At 45.2% G+C, this 14,674-nt stretch overlaps 1 protein-coding gene across 1 annotated transcript; it reads left to right on the forward strand.

Annotated features, from left to right (window-relative positions):
* Positions 1-5,024: 5,024 nt before the first annotated feature.
* On the forward strand, positions 5,025-12,250 carry GPR83 (G protein-coupled receptor 83). The gene is made up of 4 exons (XM_032227078.1): positions 5,025-5,396; positions 7,186-7,311; positions 10,167-10,300; positions 11,626-12,250. Exons 1-4 carry the CDS (start codon positions 5,025-5,027, stop codon positions 12,248-12,250), a joined length of 1,257 nt encoding a protein of 418 aa, XP_032082969.1.
* The last annotated feature ends 2,424 nt before the right edge of the window (positions 12,251-14,674 follow it).

Here is a 14,674-nt window from a genome sequence, read left to right on the forward strand (position 1 = left end):
GAACATGGCCCGGGAGGACAAAAACTTCTTTGCAGGGCTCCCTAAGCTCCAGCGAGGCTGGAGGCCAACCCCCCTCCTGTCAAAACGTTTCACCACCATTTCAGTGGGCATCGCTTGGTGAGGGGGGTCATGTGATTGAGTGTGCATGAGTGACATCAATTGGCCACACCCACTCAGTCACATGTGGCCCCCATTTAGCCACGCCCACTGAATCGGCAGTAAAAAAAAATATTTCAAATCCACTCCTGATTCAGAAGCTTCAACTGATGAAAACTATGGCCGCTGAAGAGGCAGTTCTGTGGGCTGGTCATTCACCAGGTGTGACATATCTGCATGAATAGCATTGGCTACCAGTTGCTAGATGCAAGCCAAGGTGTTGATGGTGACCCTTAAAGCCCGTCATGACTTGGGACCAGGGTCCTTGCAGGGCCACCTCTTCCCAGTGGTGTCTCCTTCTCCTCTTAGACCCAGCAGGAGAGGCCTGCTGCTTGTCCCCATCTGCAAGAGAGTGTCAGGATCCAGGAGGCTGAGGCTTTCCTGCTATCCCTCCCCCCTTCCCATGGAACATTATTCCCCAGAGATTAGACCTGACTGGCTCTGCTGGCCTTTCACAAGGCGTTGAAAAGCTGTCCTTGCTGGCAGGCCTGATAGTTATCCAAGCCTGTTTCAGAGCTAAAAGGGTCCCTGAAGGATTAGAGCATACGCAGAGTGTAACGTAATTCAGCTTTTGTTAAATTGCTGTGGAGAGAACTCCATTGTAATCTAATGTGCCAACTTCATAGATAAAACTTCTAGGCGAATTGCCAAGTAACTTATGCAATGCAAAAATGTGGATTCTGCCAAGTAACCTTGCTTGTAACTTTAAAATGTGTGTTCTTAGCAATTGCATTCCCTAACAAAGCTCTGTCTTATATGCCAGAAAATGTATTTGTTTCCCCTTTCTAAGGTCCATTGTTTTCAGAGTGCTGAGAAAAATCATGAGGTTTGTGTAACATGAAGTAATGTTTCTAACACTATGATGATCTCTCTCCCTCCCTCCCTCCCCTCCTTCCTATCACAGAGCAGAATAAAAGAACAAACAGTTTGTTCTGAGGCAGCTCCCCCGCGACCCTCCTTCTGCAGAGAAAAGTAAAAGCAGTTTAAAACTTTTGCCTGAGGCAGCAACCCCCCCTCTCCCCCTCCCTCTTCAGTGAGAGAGACAGGAAAGGAGGAAAGCTCTTAATTGTCAAGGCAAAGAGAAAATGTTTTATCAGAATTCATAATCCTGACTCTCATGGCCATTCCATCCATACCTGGGTCCTATCTCCTCTGATCCGCAGGACCTCATCTGTACATACATTCCATCATCCGATACTTCAGGGGAATGATTGATGTTGCATTAGCATGTCACCTCTCCAAAGGGACTGGGGTCTCAGGTGAGGAGGAAATTGGGGAAGTTTCAAAGAGGAGAGTTTGCAGCTTCACTCAAGAGGAGGGGGATACAGGAAATGTCATTTTATCAATGCTGGCAATTGCAGGTATTAAGCATGATGGTGAATAGCCTTGGTTTAAATTGAACAGCTATGAAACCTGATATGTCATTTCATCCCATGTTTCATTGTGACAGAAAAGAGCTGAATTGGATTATGCTGTTTTTCCACCTTTCTTCCATGTGCTATGTATAGATGAATATCCCTTGCCTGGCTTTAAGAGCAATCTTAATGATGTCTTTGGAGCACTTCTGGTACTTGACACAGCAAGATGCTTGTGGAGGCGGCCACAGCGCATCAGGGACATGGGCAGGCACATGGTCACCATTCATCTCTCCATACTCTTCTCCCCTTTCTTAGTTGGGTCTCCCCTACTTTGTTGGAAAGACCCAAATTCAGTACCACTTTAAAAAAAAAACCTTCTACAAATTACCTGTTGTGTTCCTTCATCCCTTTCTAGAAAAAAATTAAAACGTTGACTGTAATTGTTGACACACTTTTTACAGGAAAGAAGAAATGAGTTGCCAAGATGAGGAAAACTGAGTGTGTTGGGAAGGTGGGAGGAGTTTGAGAAGGAGAATGGGAGAGGGAGAAGAACAGCTATTTGCTCGTCCGCTTTTTAAAATCTGGGAAAGCCCACACAAGAATGTGGGAATGTGATAGATATATATTGATTTTAACCAAGCATTTCTTGGAATGCATTGATATTTTAATTACCAAACTTTGGTAATTAATTTAGTAATTGGGAGTGGGATGGCATATTTAAGTGGATATAGCAGTGGTGGGTTTCCATTTTTTTTTACTACCGGTTTGCTTGTGCCCACGCGTGAGACTCTTCTGCGCATGCACGGAAGTGTCTGGGTGGGTGGGCGGAGCCTCCCACCACTGCCACTACCGGTTCGCCCGATCCAGGGCCGAATTGGCAGAAACCCATCCCTGGATATAGAGCTAACTTGAAAAACCAAACGAAAGATGTGTTTAACGTCAGTTCCACAATTGTAAAGAAGCAACAAGTAGAATGTCACAGAATTCAGTCGCGATTCTGGTAGTCTTCATTCGTTAAGGACTTGGATGGAAGGAGGGAGGAAATGCTTATCACCTCTGTGACACAAAGCTAGGTGGTCTTCTAGAAGACAGAAAGAGGCAAGAAGGACGAGGTAGAGATACAGAAAGAAAAATCAGATTCAGTTCCAAGCCAGGAATAAAATGGAGGCTGCTTAAGAAATTTCATTGACTAACAGCCCTGAGGATGCCAAGGTTGCAATTTATGGCACCAAACTTTCCCACCAAATCCAGCCCTGGAGGGAAGCTCAGGATAGCAGCTGCCTGAAGAGTTTTCTCATCCCAGAACTCTCTCTCTTTCTCTCTCTCTCTCTCTCTTGAACAAGGAGAGATTCATCCTAGAAATAAGAAGGGATTTTTTGACAGTGAGAACAATCAACGCATGGAACAGAAGTTGCCTTCAGAGGTTGTGGGAGCTTCATCACTGGAAGCTTTCAAGAAGCGACTGGACTGCCATCTGTCAAAAATGGTGTAGGGCCATGATGGTGAACTTATGGCACACGTACCACCTGTGGAGCCATATTTCCTGGTACGCGAGCCGTCAGCTGTGGCATGCATGCACACACCAGCCAGCTGATTCCTGGCCTTCCGGAAGGCTGGGGGAGGCTGTTTTCACCTCCCCAGGCTTCAGAAAAGCCTCCGGAGCCTGAAAGGGTAAAAACTCTCCCCCCCCCCCATATGGCAGGGGTTGTGCGTACATGCGCAGGTGGGCGGGATGCATTGAATTGTGGGTGTGGGCACGCACAAGCATTCAACAGCACACACACACAAAATTTTGCCTCGCCTTTACAAAAAGGTTCACCAGCTTGGGTGGTGGTGGTGGGGACTAGATGACCTCTGAGGTTCCTTCCCACTCTCCTTGCACATGTACATGGGTAAATGCACACAGCTTCCTTGGGCCTCTGTGTTGATATTCTGGATGTTAGGCTCCCACCTCACATTGTAGTTCAACTGGTAATTTGAGAGAGCATCACTTTCACCAAAATGACTTTTGAAGGCTCAAGGCATGGCAAAAAAAACCAAAACACCACATCGACTTCCTGCCTCCATAAAGCAAATGTGCTTAGCTGACTGGGGAATTCTGGGAGTTGAAATCCACCCATCTTCAAATTGCCATGGTTGAGAAATGGTAAACACTTCCCAGCAACATGCACATAGTCCCTTCCCATCCAGCTCTTGTCTCATAAAGCGATAGTTCTTAGCGAATAAAACCCAGGGATGAAATCCAGCAGGTTCTGACAGGCAGCAAAAAAAATTTAGTAATTCAGAGAACTGGCAAATGCCACCACTGGCTGGCCCCAGAGTGGGGAGGGAATGGGGATTTTGCAGCATCTTTTCCCTGCCACATCCACCAAGGCACGCCCACAGAACCGGTAGTAAAAAAAATTTGAATTTCACAACTGATAAAACCAGGGACTGGGGGTGGTGGTGGCGTCATATGCCTTCTTAACTAGGTTTTTTGGGGGGGGGGTAGAAAGTGCTCAGAGATTTAAGCAAGGGCATTTAGATGAAGCTGCTTCTTGACTGGGGGAGGGAGGGTAGATTCTGGCTTTTGAAAAAGCTGGATCAAAGCTGTGACCCAGCTGTAGACTGTTGGGATTTATGGTGGTCTTGGATTAAGTTCTTCCTGATTCCCAAATCCTTTGGAGCAAGGGAAGGGAGCTTTCTCTGGTGGACCACAATGTGACCTGCAAGATCTTTGCCAACAAAAGGCTTAGAAGAAACAGCCTCCCCACACACACCTCCCTCTTTGATCTAGCATTCCCTCACGGGCATTTCTGTTGCCCCCACCTGTTTCTGATCCCTGTATTCATGCTGGTGCCAGCTGTGGATAAAGAGCACAAACAATTCCTCCCTGGGGCTTGCATGCAAATGCTGGAAAAAGAGGAGGGGGAGCCAACCTTTAAAGGAGGTTTGTCTGCCAGATTGATGTTATCCATCAATCAAGCAGCTCCCAGCAATAGCTCTGGAACGGCTTTCTTGCAACTAACTCTCTCTTTCTCTCCCCCTGTAGCTTGGATTGGAAAGAAGTGGCAAAGAACACTGCACTGCTCGTGTTGCTCAGCATAACATCCGCACAGCTGCAAATACACCTAAGGCAGAGCAGGCGTCCAGCCCAGCCTGGCTTCCGAGCAACAGGACGTGGAAGGAGAAAACCTGGGAAAGGACTTGCTTGCCTCCTAAGCCTTTCCTTCTTCATCTGTGGCTTTCATTGCTGGGGAAACTGACCAGCCTGGAGGAACCGAAGGCAAACTCCACACTTTTGAAGACCTCTGGGGAGACAGGAAGCAGGCAAATCTAGTGGAAATTAAAAGAAAACTATAACTCTAGGAACTTAAGAGGAAGGAAACAATCACCATTCCAGGCTGGATCTGAAAAATCTGGAGGAGCCTTCAGATCAGGTCAGTTCTAAAAGGGGAGACATTGGAAGAAGGGGGTCCCCTTGATTCTGGAGAGAAGAAAACTTTTCTGTTGCCTTCTCTTCTCCCAGCCATGAACAGGCACATGTGGTTCTCTTCTCCAGACGTGTCCAAGTCACTCCGTTGGGTGGGGAAATCCAACAGCACCAACTCCACCCTCTTTCCATTCCACAATCGATCCTCCTTCCAGGAGGACCTAGAGGTAAAGTCCACGGGAGAATTCAACAGTGGCACCAGTTACAAAGAAGAATCGCAGAGCCAGATAGTGAAAGCTCTCCTGATTGCAGCTTATTCAGCCATTATTTGCATCTCGCTTTTGGGCAATGTTGTGGTGTGCCACGTGGTGCTGAAGAACAAGAGGATGCCCTCAGCCACCAGCCTTTTCATTGTCAACTTGGCTGCAGTCGATATCCTGATCACCCTCCTGAACACACCTTTCACCCTGGTAAGCAACCCTGGTCCCACCATCGCCTTCTTAAAGAGCCCCCCCCCATGCAGACTCCTCCATGGTAAGACCGGTCAATTGGGCCAGTCGCTGGAGCTCAGGACTCACCGGGGAAAGTTCTAGAGAAGTCCAATGGATTTGGGGTCCTTCCTTCCTTTTTGCCCAAGGCACTCGGACTTAAAGCATGGGAAAAGCACGTCAGCTCTGAAAGAGTGTTTTGTTTGCCCAACTCCTTCCTAGAACAGGAGACTGTGAGATCGGAAAAGAGGTAGCCCTGAGAAATTGTTGAAGGGTCACCTCCTGGATTTGCCTTGTTCTGCTTTGTTTAAGTCCATCATCCAGGCCATCTCATTATACTCTCAAGTATACCCTTCAAAGAACAGAGAGGCATGGATGAAAAAGAGAATCTGGAAGAGGGTGGTCCTTCAAAGTTGAAGCCGTGATGTGTTTTCTTGAGGAGAATGATGGGGCTTAAGATTTTACACACTTGGAAGCCATTGGGCTGTGTAAGGCTTCTCCATGCATGTTCTTTGAGACGTTGTGTTATGCTGAAGCCATTCCAGAAACATTCTCCACCCACTCCTCATGGAATTCTCCTTCCAATTCCCACCCCCACCAAAACCTCCTCGGCAGCTTAGGGTGCCCACTTGCTCCTTCTCTTGAGGGCTTTCATGGTGACCTGACTAAGGTTTTGGCCTTTTCCTGGTCCCGCCTGAGCACTGCAAGTTAACATGGCATCCTAAAGATGTGAGGAGCCTTTCTTTCTAGAGACGTTTGGGTTTGTTTGCTTGAATAGCTGTAACAACAGCCTACGAAATCTGGTTGGTTGGGTTCACACCCAACACCGGGGGTGAGTTCCTGAGCCAGTTACTGTGGTTCACTGTGTGCACACTTTGCACATGCGCCAGCCGTGCATTGCTTGTGCATGCGCATTTAACTAAAAATTGCTCTGTGCAAGTGCAGAACCATGCTGGCATTGGTAGAAGACACTGAAGAACTGGTTTGGGGGCGTGCCTGGGCTGGAGAACTGGCAGCGGCCCAAGCCTGAATTCTACTACCAATTTAGCCGAACCAGGCCAAACCAGCAGCAGCCCACCTCTTCCCAACACCCAGATGCGCAAAACAACTTGCTCTGAACACAGGTAATGCATTCTTCACCAAGGTCTGAGCCATGGCACCTGGGATCAGTCCGTGTTCAATAGTTCAATCAATTCATGAGTGGGTGGGTTTCTCTCAATCTGTTGCATTACAAGCTACCCATTTAACAGAGCCCAGTTAATTCAGCGATCAGTTGAGTTGAGTTGTTCAGCTGTTCTCTCCCAGCCTAATGTACCCAATAAGTCTATTGTGAGAAGACTTTTAACACAGAGGTCCCCCACCCCTGGACCATGCATGCCCCAGTACTGGGCTGTGGCTCGTTTGGAGCCGCTCACAGAAGCAGTGGGCATCACACCTGTGCACACAGCTGCACTTGTGTGAGAAGTGGGTGAGTGTACATTTGTGCGCAGCTCCATTTGCCCGAGTGGCAGGGGACGAACAGCTGATGCGCATGCCTGCCACATGTGCAAATGGGACGTGTGAACCTGCTGCTCGCATGAAACCACCCTTTTTCCTCCCCCCCAGCCCCCTGCTGGTCCGCAAAGCCAAAAAGGTTAGAGGGAAGGCTGCTGTACCATTAGGGGAAAGTGTGTCCACTGCCTGGCTTCTGCTGCAGGAGAGATGTGGGACAAGCCCAAGAGAAGCCTGCCCCTAGACCTGACTCTAGGCTCAGCCTACCTTTCTCTTCTAGGTGCAATTTGTCAGCAGTACCTGGGGTTTTGGAAAGCCAATGTGCCATATAAGTCGCTTTGTCCAGTATTGCTCCATCCACATGTCCGCACTGACCTTTGCCGCCATTGCTCTGGACCGCCACCAGGTAAGGGCCTCTCTAGATTCCCTTCTGGGAACTACCATATTTTTCGGACTATAAGATGCACGGGAATATAAAACACACCAAGATTTTGAAGAGGTAATTTTTTTTTAAAAAAAGAGGGGGGTTGCCCCCCCACCCCCAGCCCCCAGGAGCACTTTGCAGAACTCCCAAATCCTCTGCACGCCTTATTTCTTTTGTGAAAAATGGAGCATGCAGAGAGTTTGAGAGGCCTGCAAAGTGCTCCTGGGGGCTGGGGGCTGGGGGGCAAAAATGGTCTGTTTTTCACAAACACATGCCCGTTTTTTGCCAAAAAAAAGAGAGCATGCATAGCCCTTAGGAGGCTTGTAGAGTGCTCCTGGGGGCTGGGGGGAAAATGAGCAACAAAGGGCCCATTTTTCCTTGTTTTTGCTCTCCCCAGCCCCCAAGAGCACTCTGCAAGGCTCCCAAACCCTCTGCATATCCATTTTTGTTGAGGGGGAGAGGTTTTGGGAGGCCAACAATGCTGTATTCAGTATATAAGATGCACCTAGATTTTCACCCTCTTTTTGGGGGACAAAAGGTGCGTCTTATACTCCGAAAAATATGGTATTTTAAAACTCTCTATTCCCTTTCTTTCAATTTTCAAAACACCTCACAATATGGGTAATCCTTGATTTACAACCATCCATTCAAAGTTACAACATAAAAAAATAGCTTATGATTGTTTTTCATAACTCTGACCTTTGCAAGATCAAAGTTCAGACACTTGGCCAATGGCTCGTATTTATGACCGTTGCTGTGTCCCAAAGACACGGGATCTTCTGACAAGCAAAGTCAATGGAAAAGCCAGATTCACTTAACAACTGGGTTATTAACTTAAAACTGCAGTGATTCACTTAATAGCCTGGGCAAGAAAGGTCATAAAATGAAGCAAATGGATTGATTATATACAAAATAAATACAGGACTAAGAAATTCCAGATAGCTCATGATTAAGATCAGGAATGATATAAATTGTTTAAATCTAGCTTAGCAAGGAGGAGCTAACTTCAATATAAATATGTTATCAATTTTTTATTTTTATTTTTTCCAATATATTTTAGACTGTTTTTGTTAAAGATTTATACTGTGTATGGGCTCTAGGAAGTCGGGGGAGGGAAGGTTGGGGGGGGAGGGTTAGGAGGGAGGGTGGGAAGGAGGGATATATATTAGGTTTGATGAGAGGTGTTAGATTTTAATGTAATTTGATTCCACATGTATACTGTCTTCTCTTATTTTTTTCTTTACAACTAGGATATGTTAAGTATATTGATATGGAAGCAGAAATACACCAATGAGAGGAAGAGTGGAAAATAGAAGGGCGAAGAAAGATGGGAAGAGAGGGATAGGAGAGAGGGTAAGGGAGGAAGATGAGGACGATAAGGAGGAGTGGAATGTAGAGAGAGGAGAAGGAGAAAGGAAGGGGAAGTAGAGTAGGAAAGGATGATGGAGGGAAGAAAGGAGGTAGGAGAGAGGGAGAAGAAAGAGGTGTATGGAGAGCAGAAGAGCTAACAATGGGTTTTTAGTTTTGGGGGCGTTGATGGCAAGAGGCACTGTTGTAATTACTATTTATTACTATAGGATACTGGCTATGTATAGTATACATGTGATTATATGTTATGAAAACTGAAAATAAAATAAAAATAAAAAAATGAAGCAAAACTCACTTAACTGCCTCATTTAGCAACAGAAATGTTGGGCTCAATTATGGTTGTTAAGTCAAGGACTACCTATAATACACCCTTTAAAAATACCTATAATGTAAAAATTAAGCAGCGGTGTAATAATGTATCTATATTATTATTATACAGTTATAAATGTAGTTTAGAATAGGTACACACTATCTTTATTTTTAGTGTGTGTGTGTGTACATGTGTAATTTATATACGAGAAAGAAAAAAAGAAACGGCTCAGATTGCCTATGAAAAAAATCAGAAAGGAAATAATGAAAAAAACCTTTCCCAAATTTTAAAACAAAGTTCTATGCTAGAAGTAAAAATTAAAACATTTGAATTTCTAAGCCATCGTGATATATACATATAAAAGTAGGCAAGGCAGGGCAGGGCAGGGGAAGGAGCAGGGGCAAGGGCAAGGCAAGGCAGTTTTGAATTGAGGCCAAGCAGAATCACATTTGCTGATCTTGCCTTTTTAGTGAGCCCAAACTCAGACTCAGTTCTGCATTAAGAGAATATTTCAATCTGCAGCTGGAATAAATGATGCAGCTGCAGCTGGGGAAGGGAAGGCATTCCATGTCAGACACCAGGAGATGCTGATTATTAGCAGAAGTGGATCCATCAAGATTGAAATGAACTTGCCCTGAAATGCTGACCATCAGGGGCATCCCAGAGGCCGTCAAAAAAGTTAAGGTCCTACACACAACTGTGCACCTTAGACATCCCTTTTGGGCTACCTGGTTGGGTCCTTGTGGAGGTTTCAGCCACTTAACTCTGACTCTTTTCTTTTTAGCGCAATTTTTAGTAACTGAATAGATTAATGAATAGAGAAATGCACCAAAGTGAGAAGTAGAGGAAAAGAAGAGGGAGAAGTAAGGAGGGAGGAAGAGGGGAATGTAAGGAGGATGAGAGGGGAAGGAGGGTGAGGAAGGCGAGAAAGGAAGATAGGAGGGGAAAGGGAAGTAGGAGGGGTGATTGTTGGAGGGAGAAAGGAAAGTTGGAGGGGGAGAAGAAGGGGTGTATGGAAGATGAAAGCGATAGGTTGGTTTTATATGTTGGATGATGAGTTGTGTTTAGGTTTGTTTTATTTTTTTATATTATTATTATTGCAAATATTCAGTATATAAGTGAATGTACAAAAAAAAACACTCTGACTTCCCTTTTTTAGGTTATAATGCATCCTTTCAAGCCCCGAATGTCCCTCGTGAAGGGAGGGCTGTGTATCCTGGTCATTTGGGTGATGGCCATCTGCTTCTCGCTGCCCTACGCCATCTACCAGAACCTTGTCAGATTGTCTTATGGGTAAGATTGACCAAGATCACCCAAGAGAGAAAGGAAGGCCTCTCATCCTCCTCCACTCTGGACACCAGAAATGATGAACAAGGCCTGGGGAGGGATCGAAACCTTCTCCCTTTTGTGTGCCGTCTGCATGCCCCTTCCACAGGGGAGAGACTTGGACTGTGGCACTGCACTGGCCGTTGTGCAGATTTTGACACACACCCTTCTGACATGCCTGTCTTGCGTATGATTCTGTGTTGTGTTTGGCATTTCCCAGAATGCATCAGAGGTGGGATTCAGCAGGTTCTGACCAGTTCTGGAGAACAAGAAGCAGAAATTTTGAGTAGTTAGGAGAACCGGTAAATAGCACCTCTGGCTGGCCCTGCCCCCATCTATTCTAAACTTCAGATGTTTCCTAAGTGTTTCCCAGGTGTTTCCTAAGAATCAAGACTGACCCAAAGGCACATGTTTGCGTGTGCGCACACGCACACGCACACACACACACACACACACACTCTATGTGTATAGGTAAATGTTCCCCTTGCACATATGTGCTAGTCATTCCCAACTCTAGGGAGTGGTGTTCATCACCATTTCAAAGCCGAAGAGCCAGTGCTGTTCGGATATGTCACCGTGGTCATGTGGCTAGCATGACTAAAAGCTGAAGGTGCACGGAACGCTGTTCCCTTCCCACCAAAGGTGGTCCCTATTTTCTACTTGCCTTTTTTTAACATGCTTTTGAACTGCTAAGTTGGCAGAAGCTGGGACAAGTAACGGAAGCTGACTCCGTTATGTGGCACTAGTGATTCAAACTGCCGAACTGCCAACCTTTCTGATCAACAAGCCCAGCATTTTAACCACTGAGCCACCGCATTCCTCCGTGTGTATATACTGTATTTATATATTTAAATTTCCATAAAACATCTTGAATGGTTTAATAGTTAAACCCAATAATGTTTTAAAAATTAACATATGAATGGATGGAAAAATACAAGTATTGCCTGCCTTACAATTCACACATCATTGCTGCATATTTGGTAAGTGCATGTTTCAAAATAATTTGGAAGTGAACGCAATTGCTTGTTCCCTGTTTCTAAAGAGGTTATGCAATTTCCTCTCCCCTGTTTTTTCAAGCTTTTACACAAACCTGAAAGAAAGATAATTCCTGCTTTAAGGAATTCAGTCATAAAAGATTCTTTCCGGATTCTGACGAGATGAGCTGTATTGTCCATCCCCTTTCAAACAGAAAATGAGAGAAGATAGAAAGGAACTTGATCCCTTCCCCCATCATACACTTTCAAAGTGCAACGTCTTCCACTAAAATGGCTTTCTCTCCTTCTGTGTTCCAGAAATGGGACCATCCGTATGGTGTGCCTTTCCAGCTTCCCTCCTCCGACAGATCTCTACTGGAAGTACTTGGACTTGGCCACTTTTGTGCTTATGTATCTTCTGCCTTTGTCAGTGATCTCTGTCACGTACATATCGGTGGCCAAGAAACTCTGGATGAGGAACGCCATTGGCGACGTGACAGTGGACCAATACTATGCCCACCAGCGGAAAAAGAAGATGAGCCTGAAAATGTTGATGGTGGTTGTGATAGTGTTTGGCATCTGTTGGTTCCCCCTGAATTGCTACTTGATCCTTATGTCCAGCCAAGCCTTCGATCACCACAATAGCCTTTACTTTTCTTTCCACTGGTTTGCCATGAGTAGTGCCTGCTACAACCCCTTCATTTACTGCTGGCTGAATGAAGGTTTCCGCACAGAACTCAGGGCCCTGTTGGGAATGTGCTGTAAGAAGCAAACTCCCAGCAGTCAGCCCCTCCGGTCCATATCGGCTGACTTCAGGCTCAGCTGGGATGGCAATTATTGCTGCAAACAAGAGGCTGCCACACAGCAGACAAGGAAGTCATCTCACAGGAACTCTGCACAGACCGACATCTCTATTATTGAGCTGATCACAACAGGAAGCTAGGAGGAGGCTTGAAGATGGAATGAAGCAGCCTCACTCTGGTTTAGTAACAGTTCTATAGTTACCATATTTTTTGAACTATAAGATGCACCGGTGTACAAGATGCACCAAGATTTCGAAGAGGTAAGTAAGAAAAAAAAAGTTTTTGTCCTCCTCGGCCCCCAGGAGCACTCTGCAGGCTTCAGAATTGCTGGGGGAGGGGAAAATGCCCCTGTTTTTTTACCAAAACAGGGGCATTTGTGTCTTCCCCCAGCCCTACTGAAGTTTGCAGAGTGCTTCTGGGGGGTGGGGGAAGGCAAAACGCCCCCTTTTTGCAAAGAAAATGGCCCATTTCTCACAAAAATGTGATGCGGGGCGAGGCTTCGGGAGACCAAAAATGGCTGTATTCTGTGTATAAGATGCACTAACTTTTCCACGCTCTTTTGGGACGGAAGGTGCACCTTATACTCTGAAAAATCCAGTAGGTCATCTACTGTCCAGCCATTTGCAAAACTCACATCTCGTGCTTTCTGACAAGAACTTATCCCATCAGCATTCCCCAAGTGGACATCGCTTTAGGTTGCTGCTTTCCATGAGTGATGGAAAAAACTGCAATGCAAAAGCCTCAGTGTCGGTGTTGATACCTTCATTGTCTGGAGCCCAACCCCATCTGGGGTGTTTCTTGAGCCTGGCCATCTTTACGATATATGGACTTCAACTCCCAGAATTTCTCCAGCCAGCATAGAGAAGTCCAGGTATCTTAAAGTGGCCAAAGTTGAGAAACACTGGTTTTAACAAGTCATTATTTTGAAATAAAATAATTTGAAGACCAAAACGGTGTAGACAAACATTGGGCAGAAGAAGAGAAGGGATTTCTCTATGCTTCGCCTAAAAGAAAACTACAGATTTGAGCACCCATTTGTGACTGAAATAAATTAGGGGCGGGGCTTCAAAGGCCTCAGCAGGGACAGAATTCACTTTCAGGTGAGAAAGTCTGGAAATGCACTTGGTTACTTTCTGGTAACACTCACTGGCAGGAGCAGGAGGTAAAAGTAGCAGCACCTCACAATTCCTGGGGCAAGGCTGGGATTTTTCACCCACTTGGGTGTGGGTATGTTTTGAGCAATGATTTCAGTCACAAAATGATAGCAATTATGATGTGATACTTAAATTTGGGGGTGTTTTCGGAAAAGGGAAGGAGCCACAGGAAAGGGGTCTGGTGGAATGAAATGCAGGACCCCCACAACCAATAATCAAGGCTCGCTGCAGAATTTATTTACTCAGTGTGCCCTGGAGGAATTCCCTGGGGGAAACCATGACAAGGTATTCATAATTAGCTGCAACAAAACTCATGTTACTTTTCTGTCCTTCTCCTATTACAATCCTCAAGGAAGAGTTATTGTCTTAATAAAAAGAGACATAGCAGTTAGGTTGCCATAACAATTTTAATAAAGCATGCTGAGAACCAAGCACTTCAAGGTTGCCTCAACCAGCACACATTCTTTCTGTGTTTTTCTCTTACTAACAGCTTTTGACTCCTCAAAAAAACCACCCTTTTTTGTTCAATGTCTTGGGGGAGGGAGTTAGTCAAAAATTCAAGATGGTGGTGCAATCAATCCATGGGCAGTCAGAGTCCTGAGTGCAAAATAACATCCTAACTACATAGTACGAAGGACTTGCAGGGCTGGTGCAAGGTATAACATGTTCACACTGGTGCAATGGGTGTTAATGTGATTTATTGGGTTAGGGATCTTCTGTCTTCACTGTGAATTGTTGCGGGGGAGTTGCATTGAGAGAGTTCAACCTATATCATATGTTGAGCACTGACAAATAAATTATTATTATTATTATTATTATTGCTGTTATTATTATTGTTGTTATTATTATTATTATTATACAATTGTATCACAGCGGCCAGTTGTTTCGCCGGATTTGGCATTGGTTACTAGTCGGGCCCCATCCAGGGGCATGGGACGTTGTAACATATTTTCGTAATATGCGTACAGATCCAAGCAGTGCAGCTTTTTGCATTTGACGGATGGTGATTTTGTCCATTTTTAACTGTTTTAAATGTAATTCCAGTGCTTTTGGAATAGCACCCAGTGGTTTGTGCCATAGTTGTTGAATTTCGATTTTTAAGTCCTGGTATCTTGCGATTTTTTCATGTTCCTTCTCGGCGACCCTGCTATCACCTGGTATTGCGATGTCTATGATTGTAACCTTATTTTTCTCAACCAGTGTGATGTCTGGTGTATTATGCACCAATATTTTGTCTGTTTGTATGCGAAAATCCCACAAGATCTTGACCATCTGATTTTCGGTGACTTTTTCAGGCTGATGTTCCCACCAGTTTGTTGCTGTTTTAATATTATAATTTTTGCACAAATTCCAATGGATCATTTGTGCTACTGAATTGTGCCGCAATTTATAATCAGTCTGCGTGATTTT

The sequence above is a fragment of the Thamnophis elegans genome, chromosome 12 (genome assembly GCF_009769535.1).
Source record: "Thamnophis elegans isolate rThaEle1 chromosome 12, rThaEle1.pri, whole genome shotgun sequence".
Taxonomy (NCBI): Eukaryota; Metazoa; Chordata; class Lepidosauria; order Squamata; family Colubridae; genus Thamnophis; species Thamnophis elegans.